This window comes from Tenrec ecaudatus, chromosome 1, assembly GCF_050624435.1.
Source record: "Tenrec ecaudatus isolate mTenEca1 chromosome 1, mTenEca1.hap1, whole genome shotgun sequence".
NCBI classification, from domain to species: Eukaryota; Metazoa; Chordata; class Mammalia; order Afrosoricida; family Tenrecidae; genus Tenrec; species Tenrec ecaudatus.
In genome coordinates, this window is record NC_134530.1 from 95,057,065 (window position 1) to 95,070,516 (window position 13,452).

A 13,452-nucleotide genomic window follows, 5' to 3' on the forward strand; every position below is an offset into this window, starting at 1 on the left:
ACATATGTTGTCATCAGCATTTCCAATACATTTTCTTTCTACATGAGCCTTTGGCATCAGCTCCTCTTTTTTCTCCTCCCACCCATTCTCATGAACCCTTGATAATTTATAAATTATCTTTATTTTCATATTTTACACCATCCGCTGTCTCCCTTCACCCATGTTTCTGTTGTTCGTCTCCCTGCAGGGCCAGGGTGGTGGGGGGGTGGTGTACGTCAATTATTGCTATTGGTTCCCCCTTTTTCCTCCTTCTTCCCCCATCTTCCCTCTTCAACGCATGGTTTCCCTACTCTCAGTATTGGTCCTGAGGGGTTTATCTGTCTTGGATTCTGTGTGTCAAGAGATCTTATCTGTACCAGTGTACATGCTCTGGTCTAGCCAGATTTGTAACGTAGAACTGGGGTCATGATATTGGGGGGATGGGGGAGGAAGCATTAAAGAACTAGAGGAATGTTGTGTATTTTGTCAGTGCTATACTGCACCCTGGTTCGCTCGTCCCTTCCTTGTGACCCTTCTGTGAGGAGATGATCAACTGTCTACAGATGGGCTCTCCATTCTGACCCCCCTCGTTTGCATCAAAATGGTTGTTTGTTTTGGGTCTTCTGATGTCTGATACCTGATCCCATAGACACCTTATGATCACACGGGTTGGTGTGCTTCTTCCATATGGGGCTGTACATTTTTATGGGAGTTGACAGCCTCATCTTTCTCCCATGGGGAGAGGCTGGTAGTTTGAACTGCTGACCTTTTGACTTGTATGTAACCCACTACACTACCAGAGCTCTTACATCACCTGGCCCAAAAAAGATTTTCTGAATGGAGAAATCTGATTTCCAAAAACAATCCCATGGTGTCAGCAGGACATCAAATATCAATGCAAATGACTTAAACAAGAGTCACTGCTAGCAAATGCCAGATCCTGGCGAGGTGGTGACAGGCTGTTGCCTGATAATGACGCAGGAGAGGGAGGTGGCTGACCGAGGCTCTCTGTCTTGGGGAATGTTGCTGTTGGCTGCGGTACCTGGAGAACTGAGGGAACACTTTCTAGTGAAACTTTTTCCTGTTGTTGGCATTGTCCTGGGCTGATCATTGCCCAGCCGTGTCTACTATATGGGCAGGAAAGTGACTGTGGCTACTGTGGCTGGAAGCTAAGGAACAGGGCAGAGAAACTTCAAGGAAGCCCTGGAATTCAGCTGGCGAGGGGGCCTGAGAGCAGAGTGACTATGAGCAGGTATTACTATTTCCTCCTGCTACCCACCCCACGGACCTGGCAATCAGAAAAGAAAACAGTTGTGGGCACTCCCCTGGTCACTGCCCTTCACAAAGGCACTGCTGAGCTCCAGGGGTGCTAGGTATGCACACTGGCACCTGGGGACAGCTCAGAGTCTCCATACCTTGGATTTTAGTCCCTGGAAACTCGTCCTCTTTCTTCCCCTAACCTCACCAGAGGACAGGAGCCACAGCTAAGCTTTCACCCCTCCCGCCACAAAATAAAACAAAGGCTTAAGTTGCCGATCAGTCCAAGGAAATAAAATGTGATCCCAAGGGAGAAAATTAGGAGCTCAAGTCCTGAGAAAGAAAGGCAACCCACGGAACAGTCTGCACCCCAGGAAACAGGCGTTTGGGATAAACATAGCACATAACCTTAGAAGGAGAAGGCCTGCCCAATGTCAGAGACCAAGGGCCGAGAGGCAGCCACGTCGATTCCGTCCGAGAAGTGTGCTGTTGAAGTAAAGAATTTCACCAGAGATTAACTCGCAGACAGGGCTTGTCTGAAGACTGAATGAGTGAACGTGAGGTCGGGGGCACATTTGTCCAAAAGCACTCAAAAAGATGAAATACCTTGAACAATAACAAAAAAATTAATGCATTTTAAAAGACTGGCTTTGAAATTTAGAATAGGAGAAAATATAAAATAAAGCTCAGGTTCGTTACACGTCTAGACTTGGTGGGCTGGTTGAAAGCGGAGGAACCCCCATGTCTGATGCCCTGAGCTCCCCTTAAAACTTTGAGAGGAAACTGCTCCCGCAGGCCACCCTCAGCTTCGTAACCGGCTCGTTAAATAAAGAGCATCACACAGAGATAGAGCGAAAAGCGCCTGAACGTTATCGGGCATATTCTACATCATTCAAATTCTTTATAATGGAGGTAAAATAAAAAATTCTAACAAATCATAAAACATTTCATGTAGAATGACTAAATAGAGCGAATCCCTATTTGTGCAATGCAGGTAATCATATTAAAACTTAAAAGGATAAAAAGGCTGCCGTCTTAAAAGAGGCAACAGATATAGAAAGAATTTAGCAATGTTCTATAGCATGTCATAAAATTTCAAAATCTTTGAAAACTAGCAATAGAAAAGAACTTTTTGAAGACGTTCTCCCCCACACGTACAACAAACCTCTTATTAAGAAAGCATTGCAAGCACATACCCTTTAAAGTTAGGAATAAGCTAAAAACCAAAAAAGGAAGTAAAAGGTTTACTGTACTGATTGGCTGGAGAGGATACGTTAGTTTGCTGCCAGTGTGATTGCTTACAGAGAAAATTTAAGAAGGCGATGTAAGAAATAAATTATTGGAGCTAGCAGGTTTACCAGAAATAAAATCAACATCCATAGATTAATAGTTTTTTGTTTTTTAACACCAGGAAATAAAATGCCATTTAGATAGAAAACTAAGAAGATAAAGTGACTAGGAATTAAGGAGCTTACCTTACAAAGAGTGGAAGTAAATATTAAATAGGACTTTTTTAACCACCACAGAAAAGTGTAAGTGGAGATCTGAATAATTATGCAAACAAACAAATAGCATTTTAGTGGGGCAATTTAACATAGTAAACTATCAACTCTCCCTAAATTAAATCATTTGTTTAATTTCATTTAAATTAATATCAGTTGGAATACTTGGGAACACTAATGAACTGATTCTAAAAATTATATGGAAGAATGAAAGTTCATGAACACTCATACCACTTTGAAAAAAGAAGAGCCACAGAGAAAGAGACTTTACCATCCTAATAGCCATCCCCACCCAAGCCCAATGCCATGGCCAGTGCCTTCTGATGAAGAAGCAGAGCCAGGACTCAGAGCTATGAGAGTATGAAACGTGGTGGGTGATAGAGGAGGAGTCACAAACTAGAGGGATACTTAGAAGTTGTTGGGGGGAAATTGGTTCAATTCATGAAAAAGTAATGACACTTCATTCCAGGAAAAAATTTTTTACTAGTATTTTATGGACTAGGCAAAGGGATTCAACTGTGTGGATCATATCAAATTATGAATACCATTGTCAGAAATGGGAATTCCAAAACACTTCATTGCACTCACACAGAAGCTGTACACAGACCAAGAGTCATTTGAACAGAATAAGGGGTTGCTGCCTGGTTTAAAATCAGGACAGGAATGTGTCAGAGTTGTAGACTTTCACCATACGTTTTCAATCTGAATGTTGAGCAAATCATCCAAAGAACTGGACTAGATGGAGAACACAGCACCAGGATTGAAGGAAGACTCATCGACAACTTGTGGTGTGCTGATGACGCGAATCTGCTTGCTGCAAGCAAAGAACTTGAGCACTTTCTGCAACCTTCGATCATTATTACCCCTCAGTATAAATAAAACAAAAATCCTCACAACTGCACCAATAGACAACATCATGATAAATAGAGAAAAGATCAAATGATTTCATCTTGCTTGGATCCACAATCAACACTTATGGAAGCAGCGGTCAAGAAATCAAATGATGTAGTGTATTGATTCCATCTGCTGTACAAGACCTCTTTAAAGTGTTGAAGAGCAACGATGTCACTTTGAGGACGACTAAAGGGTACCTGATCTCAGCCATGGTATTTTCAATAGCCTCATATATATGCATGTGAAAACTGGATAATGAATACGTCATACCAGAGAAGAAATGATCCATTTGAATTATAGTGTGACCGAAGAATACTGAATGTCCCATGTCTGCCAGAACAACAAACAAATCTGCGTTACAATTACAGAGAGAATGTGCCTAGAAAGCAGGAGGACAAGACTTCCTTTTCATACTTTTAACATGTTATGGGAGAGGCCAACTCAAAAGCCCAAACTCACGTCCCTCGAGTCTATTCTGACTCATAGAATCTGGTGGCGTAGCAGGTTCTGAGTTGGGCTGCTAACTACAAAGTCAGCACTTCTAAACCACCAGTCAATCAGCTGGAGAAGGTTGAGGCTTTCTCTCCTCTAACGTTACCATTACAGAAATCCACCGAGGCAATTCTGCCCTGCCAGATAGGATCGCTATGGGTCAAGAGAGAGCAGTCCCAGAAAGGACATCATGCTTGGTAAAGTGGAGGATCATTGAAAAAGAGGGAGGCTCTTAAAAAGATGTGTCGGCACAGTGATCGCAACAATGGGCCCAAACAGGACGACAACTGCGAAGATGACATGCGACTGACTGGGCAGTGTTGCATCCTGTTATGCATAGAGAAGGTTGATGTGAGTCCGAGCTGATTCAACAGCACCTCACAGTCATCCCATCTTTCTCCTGATTCTAAAAAACAAAGTGGGAGAAAACCTTTAAGATGGAATTAGATGAAAACCGTAATTGTAAAAAGCAAAATTAAATGCTAATGGGAGGGAATGTGACTGAGTAGCTGAGTGAAACCAAGAGTGGAGAGGATTCCATACACACAGGACCCAAAATACGCAAATATACTTATGTCAACATGGCTGCCTATGTGCAAAAAACACATCTTAAAAGGTTTAGAGATCTGACTGAATGGGGCAAAATATTTTTAGTGTTGAAAACTGAAATGTGATTAATATCTAGACTACAAAGGCATTTTTTTTAACAAAAGGCAATTTTGCAAATCAGGGAGAAGACAGAAAATTCAACAGAAAAAAAATGAGTGGAGCCCTCATGAGGCTAGTAATATATAAAGAGAAATTTAATCTCATGAAAAAACAAAAAAAAACCCAGAAAATGAAAATAAAACCATAATTAGAAACCGTTTTACAAGTATCAGTTTGGTGAAAATTAGAAACTAAGAAATACCAAGGGGAAATTGAAACTCTCATATTTTTCTTGTTGGATGGTCCACTGATGGGCTATTTTCGAGAACAATCTGTCAGTAATTCATGAAATAATATGTGTGTGTCTACTCTGAGTGCAAGCAGTTCTGTGTTGATGGAGCCACATGGACACATAAGAAGTGTTAGCAAGGAACTGGAAGGAACGTGGAGACTCTTCCAACTTGGAGATTGGAAAAGAAAAGGGTTTAGATAGCAGCTTGATTAAGTGAGCTGGAGAAACAGCAGGATGGGGATATCCCAGAAGCATAATGCAGAGCAAAAAAGGGAACTGGAAAAAGTATTCTATTGACTTCACAGTGCATCTCCTGAAAATAAAACTCAAGCACGAAGCAACACTAATTTTCAAGGATACTTATAAATGGATTCATAATCAATGCTCCTGGAAGCAGCAGTCAAGAGATCAAATGAATGCTTTGCATTGGGTAAATCTCCTGTACAAGGCCTTTTTAAGGTGTGGAAAAGCAAGGATGCTACTTTGAGGACTAAGGTGTGCCTGACCCAAGCTATGATATTTTCTTTTCTTTTTTAAAAAAAATCTTTTGATTGGGGGATCATACAACTCTTATCACAGTCCATACATACATCAATTATGTAAAGCCACCTATACATTCGTCATTCTCAAAACATTTGCTTTCCGCTTGGGCTCTTGGAATCAGCTCCTCATTTTTCTTTTTTTTTTCCCTCCCCGTTCCCCCCTCCCTCATGAACCCTTGATAATTTATAAATTATTATTATTTTATCATATCTTATACTGCCCAACATCTACCTTCACCCATTTTTCTGTGGTCCATCCCCCAAGGAGGAGGTTATATATAGATCCTTGTAATCAGTTCCCCCTTTTCACCTCACCCCCCTTCCACCCTCCTGGTATCACCACTCTCACCACTAGTCCTGAAGGGTTCTTCTGTCCTGCATTCCCTGTTTCCAGTTCCTATCAGCACCATTGTACATCCTCCGGTCTAACCAGGTTTGTATTTTCAATTGCTTCATATGTCCGTGAAAGTTGGACACTGAAAAAGGAAGACAGAAGAAGAAGCAGAACATTAGAATGGTGGTGCCGGAGAAGAATATTGAAAGTACCATGGACTGCCATAAGAACAAATCAATCTGTCTTGGAAGAAGTACAGGCAGAAGGCTCCTTAGAAGCAAAAATGGTGAAATCTTTGTCTCGTGAATTTTGGCCGTGTTATCAGTACAGAGCAGGCCCCATAGAAGGACATCATGCTTGGTTAAGTAGAGGGCCAGCAAAAACCAGGAAGGCCGTCCACAAGATGAGGTGACATCGTGCTCCAACAATAGTCTCAGACACAAGAACCATTGCGTGTATGATAAAGGACTAGGCAGTGCTTCCTCTGTTGTACACAAGGGCACTGTGAGTCAGAGCCAACTGGACAACAGCTAATGACAGCAACAACCACATATTGATCCTGGGTGGTACAAGTAGTTCATGTGATTGGTAGCAACTAAAAACTTGAAATTCTTGTTCACCCAAGGATGCCTTGCAAGAAAAGTCTGGCAACCTAAAGTCCCCAAACTAACTATTGCAAACCCAATGAAGAATGTCTATACTCTGACACATGTAGGGCCGCTATGAGTCAGTATCTCTTCTGCTACAACTGTTTTTGTCTATTCTGGTGAAATAAACAATAGAAAATGTATTTAAAACTGTTCTGTCAAGTCCATTTGGACCCATAGAGATCCTATATAGCAGAATAGAATTCCTCTTTTGGGTTTCTGAGCAGTTTTAAACCTTCTGGGTCAGCCTCCTCTGTCTCTCAGGGAGCAGCTAATGGTTTTGAATCACTGACCTTGTGGTGAGCAATCCAACAAGTAACCCACTCCACCTCCTGGACTCTGTTGGAGGATGGATTCAAAGGATGTATATGACATTCTCTAGAGCAGGTACTAACGGAAACACAGGACTGCAGCGAGGAATGGATGATGAAGGGGAAAATCATTCTTAGATAGCATTGCATGGGATTCTCATATAAATTGATGGTGCTAGTTTGCCAGGAGCTGAGAAGTAGGTTGAACTTAAATGTGTGAACCTGAAGTCCTTAGCAAAAACAGGAAGAGAAAAAAAGTTTTCCGTGGTTTGGGGTTTGGTGGGGGGCAGGGGGTGGGGGAGATGAGGTGTTTTATGTACATCTTTATCCCCTACACTTTTGTCCCCCCTTTCCCCATAAAGAGTTGCTGGCTCCTCGCCGGGTTTCCGTACACTCAGAGGGCGAGAACAGCATGGTGGTGACTTGGGAGTCCCCACAGAGCACGGGGGCTGCTGTCCAGGAGTACGTAGTGGCATGGCGGGACCTTCATTCAGCACGTGGCACACAGCCCCATCTGGACTGGCTGAGGAGCCCCGCCTACAACACGTCGGCTTTGATTTCAGGTACTGATGGTTCACCTCCCTTTTAGAGTGTCACCGAGGGGGCTCCAGGCTAAGAGGGAGCAGGGTGGCCTAGAGCTCGCCCAGACAGCCCCTCAGATTTTAACCACTCCAGCCTCTGAGGGTCAGCTGGGGTCCGACAAGGCCAGCAGTATTGGGAATGCTTAAGTCGAGGCCCGCGGAGCCAGGGAGGAGTTCCCATAACCACTCCGCTGCCAACCAAAAGGCTGGTGGTGAAAATGCCTGTGTGCGGAGAATGTGCTGGAGAAAGGCCTGGCGACCTGCCTCTGTGAGGAGCGCGGCAGCGAGAGCCCCCTGGAGCAATTCTCCCCACACTTGGGGGTCTATGAACCGGAATCAGTTCCGTGGCACCCAACACCCAACAGCTACTACAACGCTCAACCTAAATTCACTGCCATTGAGTCGATGTTGAGTCATCGTATCTGAGAAGGTAACTCTTCAGAAGTAGATATCCCCTCTTTGTCCCCTCTGACCTTGCTGATCTCAAGGCATGACCTCTATGCTACCAGGGCTTCTGAATGGAGTGATTGAGTAGAGAGCTGGTAACCAGTGAACGCGATGGACACACCTTGGCATTTGAGAGCTCATTCCTTTCTCAGACAATCATGAGAAAACCACGAGATCTACATTTCAGTCCCAAAATCTACTGCTTATTCATGTGATCACAAATTCAGAATTATCTCTGTGATGATGACGTATTCTGCTCCTCAGTTTCCTTGTTTGTTCATTGTTAAATCCAAGTGAAAGTAGTTGAGAATATATGAAAAGGATTATTAATGTCAGTTTTAAGCACGAGGCAGTTCTATGTAATGGTTAAAGTCCTGATTCTGGAGCAAGGTTTCCTAGGTTTGAGTCTAAGTTCTGCCACTTATTAGTTGCATGATGTAGGTCAAATGACTTCTTTGTGCCTCAGTTTCCTGATCAGTAAGATGGGGCTAATTATATGACTGGCCTTATCGGGTTATTGTGAACACTGAAATAATTAACACATAGAAACGTTTTGAACAGTATTTGACACATTTAGATGCTCGATGTAGTTAGGTAGTGCTATATGTAACTGTGCTTAGAATTGCATAGGTTTTAGAATTCTAAGTCTCACAATTTTTCATTATACCACAACAATCATTACAACTGTCCTGGAGACTATGCGCGACCTGCTGAGGTAGTCAAAACTTACCCAGATCAAATAATATAGGACCCTCCTCTTTGTGGTCTGGGTTCCTCGGATTCTAGTGGGCTGTGTGTCTTCTTTAGTTTGATGAAAACATACATAGGGAAACAGATCTGCTCTCAACCGTTGCTACTTGTACAGTTAGTTCAGTGACATTGATTACATTCTTCAAGTGGTACCATCCTTCTCCCTGCCCTCCAAACTATTCCACCATCATTAACATAAGCTCAATGCCCACTAAGGGGAAAAATGCTCCCTCCCCCATCCCTTCCACCTCGGCTCTTATTGGCTGCTGCTGCGTCAGGTCTAATTTATAGCAACCCTGTGTGCACAGATTAGAACTGCTCCCAAGGGTTTTCAAGGCTACAACCTTACGAAGCTGATAACCAGGCCAGTATTCCAGGCTCTTCTGGTGATTTCAAACTGCCAATCCTCACAGCCTGAAGGCTAGGGTTTAATCCTGTGGGTGGGCCACCAAGGAACTCACTCCCACCCCTGATAGCCTCTAATCAGCTTCAGTTTATATATTTACTTATTTCATATAAGTGGAATCATACAAATGTGTCTATTTGTTACTGACTTAGTTCACTCAGCAGAGATGTTCCCAAGGTTCACCCATGCTTAAGGTTCATTTCTCGTTATGGCTGAGTAGTAGATACCCACACTGCTTAGCCATCCTCCTGTGGATGGTCATTTCCATTCTCTCCACCCTTTGGCTATCGTGAAGAGTGCTGCAGCGAACACGCATGTTTGCATCCCTGTCTTCACCTCTTCATGGCTGTGGCAGTTCAATAATTGTACGTCCACTTGAAGATACAAAAAAGCATAAGAGAGGTATACAGTCCGTCAGTCAGGTCACAGCCTGGTGCTGTCTCCTTGAGAGTGTGGTCTCATAAAGAGGGCCCTAGGAACAGCGTGCTCTCTCCCGGTCACTTTCCTGCTTGCTAGCTGTCATGTTGCCACCAGCCTTGGCTCGACACACTCTGCACCTGCAGGCCTGTCATCTTCTGCATTCTGTGTCACTGCTTGTGGATGTGGACTAGTATGGGACTTATGGACTTGAGTTGGACTGAGCTGAGACATTTTCTTGATCTATAATTACTTCTTGGCATAAAGCTCTTTCTTACACATAAATGAGTGTCCCTAGATTCTTTCTCTGGTCAGCTAGGCCTAACACATGGACACACACACACACACACACAACGAAGATTGCTGAATCACATGGTAGTGCTATGTTCAGGTTTTTGAAGAGCCAACAAGCTGTTTCCCAAGGTGGCTATATCATTTCCCATTCCCACCCACAGTGGTTGGGTGTGCTTGTTTTAATCACTACACTTAAAGAGAGTCCTGACTTGGATTACCTAACACGCACACAGAGAAGGCAAATGCGACACGAGGGAACTTATTATCTAGAGTCCATTTAGCTTGTGTGTAAGAGAATTCTAGAAGTGTGAAAGACATGGGGTAGGGGTCGCTTGATGGTTGTTGCTGGCTTTGACTGGTGCGTCTTAGAGACCATGAGTCCTTTGTTGCTCTGGAGAGGAAAGGTAATTTTAAGATGGCATGGTAATTTTAAGATGGCAGATTTTAGTTCAACGTGAGAAAGACCTTTCTTAGTCTTAATGGTGTAGGACAAGCAATGCTTGTAGGACAAGCAATCTCCTCTTAAGTCTTCTGATCTCTGATCTTGGTATTGTTGCAATCAGACCAGTTTTCCTTCAGGGATGTTCTGCCCCTCAAATCACAAGACACTATTTTCAAAAAGGTACTTGGTAAACCCTGAGACCCCACAGAAGTGAGCAATGCTTACTATAAACTACATTAGGACATGGCTCTGTTGGATATTTTGAATTATGCATCTGCCTACAGTTCCTTGTGCCACATCTGTTATAATGAGAAGTCTCCTTTCTTACAGAGAACATCAAGCACTACATCTGTTATGAAATTCGAGTGTGCGCACTGTCAGGAGACCAGACAGGCTGCAGCTTTGTTCGGGGTGACTCCAAGCATAAAGGTGAGCCCTGGGTCCCTTTGCCACATGTTGCTTTTGTGATTTTGATATGGAGAATGATGAAAAACCTTCTCTGTTCTACTTCACAGCACTGCGGAGTGGCCCTCATATTAATGGCATCACAGAGCAAAAGGGAATGGTTTTGATTTCATGGAACAGAATTCCAGTCAAGGAACAAATGGGCTGCATCTGGTCTTATAGGATCTACTGGAAGAAACAGGACTCAGATTCCCAGCCTCAGCTCTGTGGTAGGTGTGAGAACCAAGTTCAGTGGAAGCATCCATGCCTGTGCATGTGTGCTTACAGGTGTTAGCTAGCACTAGGCCTGGGGCTTAGTGGGCACTCACGCAAATGTTATAGAATTAAATGAGTGAAGAATATGAATATAAACGACAGCTGGACACACACACACAGTCAGACCTGTGTTCTATTCCCAGCTAATGTACCCCAGGAGCAAACCTCACTCATCTTTCACGGGGCTGGTTTGCTGCTATGCTGTTGAACTGGTTTCAGCAGAGCTTCCATAATAAAATGGACTAGGAAGGGAAAGCTTGGTGATCTACTTCTGAAAAACCAGCCCACGAAAGTCCCATAGATTGTAACAGGCCAATCCTCAGCTCATCATGGGGACAACACAGGACCAGGCAGCATACTGACTACACTGCAGCTAACAAACACACCCCCCCACCCACACACACAGTTACTAGAGATGTCACTTACTAAATAAACTACTAAGGATACAGAAGTGCAAAGCATTGACTAGGCTCTTAAGTTGCTTAGTTCAATAGGGAGCTGGTGTTTCAAAAAGCAACAAAATCACTTCAACGCTATATAGACCATGCTGATTCAAAAGTAATATATTTGGGGAACTTTTGATTCTCCACAGTTGTAAGTGCCAGCTTCTCTAGAGAAGCAAAACCAATGAAGCCTATATATGTATACATGAAGAGAAATTTACATTGAGAAAATATAACACCAGGCAAGCCCAAGCCCAGGCAGGTTCCACGTCCATGGGTCAGATATTAGGCTGGGGGCTTCTCCTGACTTTCATAGCTGTGGGGTGTGGGGCCCAAGACCAGCAGAAAGACCATAGGCTTGTGATTACAAAGGCAGCTGACTCCAAGGTCAACAGGTCAGGCTTGTGACTGCAAAGGCAAATGAATCTTAGGTCTGAGGGTCAGATGGCAGGTCACTGGCTACTCCCAGGATTGGCAGGCAATATGGCAGGCTGCTGGCTCAAGTTCAACAAACCAGAGGTCCATGAGGCAGTTACAGAATCCAAACCCAACAAAAAGCAAAGCAAGCTTTCCCACAGCATCCCCTTATACTGGCAGCAGTCTCATTTGGAGAAAACTTTCTGATTGCATCAGAACTGTCATCGAGTTGCATCCCACACTGATTTTCTTAAAATTGATTGATTGCATATAGGAGATCCCACTATAGAGGTGATCACATTGTGTTAGATCACATAGATCACATAATGGGGATTTAGTAATTTAGTAAAGTCTTAAAAGCCAAACCCCTAAGAATCCAAGCCCAGCCAAATGAATACAATACCTAAGTATCACCATAGCATGTTATTTTCTCCCTAAAATGATAAAATACAACACAGCTGAAGTAGCCCCATATGACCCTAATTCTATGCCTAAGACTAAAGCGACTGCAGTTAACTCTGGCCGGGGGATGACCTCAGATGCATTCCTAGACTCCCACATTCACACAATAGCCCCAAGCCCCTAGCCAAGTCGGATATTCCATCTTTGTATAATTCAGAGCGTTATTCCATCCGCCCTCAAGTTTAACCTTCTCTTTACTACATACACACTGGCATTCTCTTCCAGGGCATGTGTTTCAAAAGAAATAATATTTTAATCCTTTAGGAGAATTATAAGGTACAAGAAGAATTTATAGCAAAGCCACGTTGAGAAGTAGACACAGAAAGCTGGCTGCTAGAGGGGTTTTACCTGGGAAATTCATATAAATAATATTTGCAGATGGTGAGAACCTTTAATAATTCAGAAAGTTGCATAATGAAAGGTCTTCCTTTGACTACACTTAGGCCCATTTCCCTCTAACAGATAACTACTATTAGCAATTGTACTTGAAGAAGAAAAAATACAAGCAGATATTTGGGTTCTTATTTTATATTCTTTGCGGTGGTTCCTTTTACCAACCAGCAATACATACTGCAGATACTTACACATCGTTTGATATGGATCTGCCTTACTCTTTTTTTAACAGTTCTGAAGTCTCCCATTTAAAGGCTTATGATCCTGTGTTTGAGTAGACCCCATGGATGGACAGGTTATATAACACTGAACCAGAACTGCTTCCCATGGAGGATGCCTGGTAATGTTAGTTCTGAAATGTACTCCAAGAGAAGATGAGTGAATCGGTTTCCTCTTGATCCATTTGGAATTCTTTGCGTGAAATTTGCCACTGCCCACTCCACCCTACCTCCCTCCTTTTTTTCCTTCTCCATTCTGGCAGTATATAAACAGAGATGCTTATTTACAGCCAGAAAGATCAACATGATCAGCTGGTTCTTGAAGCAGTTTTTCAGATGTTGAGTAAAATACTAACCTCATTTTGCTCCAAATCCAACTCATGAAACACTTATAAGGCTCTTCCCAATGGCTTAAAAGGAGGTGGGGCATGCACTTGGAGAGCTTCAAACCAATTTAGGTTACATTTTTGTTTAATTCAGCTAGCACATACTAATAAAGACTCATCCCTTGCAGAGGGCTCACAGTCTAAGTAGCGGACCTGGAAAATATGCTGACACGGTGCA

General features: G+C 43.1%; 1 protein-coding gene across 3 annotated transcripts in view; it reads left to right on the plus strand.

Moving 5' to 3' along the window:
• The window catches only part of IL12RB2 (interleukin 12 receptor subunit beta 2), a 90,406-nt gene that overhangs the window by 58,469 nt on the left and 18,485 nt on the right, over window positions 1–13,452 (plus strand). For 2 of the 3 annotated variants that reach the window (XM_075540012.1, XM_075540024.1), the window contains exons 9-11: window positions 7,261–7,461; window positions 10,566–10,664; window positions 10,751–10,909. In XM_075540012.1, coding sequence (XP_075396127.1) covers window positions 7,261–7,461; window positions 10,566–10,664; window positions 10,751–10,909 — 459 coding nt within the window. The remainder of the gene's footprint in view (window positions 1–7,260; window positions 7,462–10,565; window positions 10,665–10,750; window positions 10,910–13,452) is intronic. The other variant, XM_075540022.1, reaches the window with a different exon arrangement.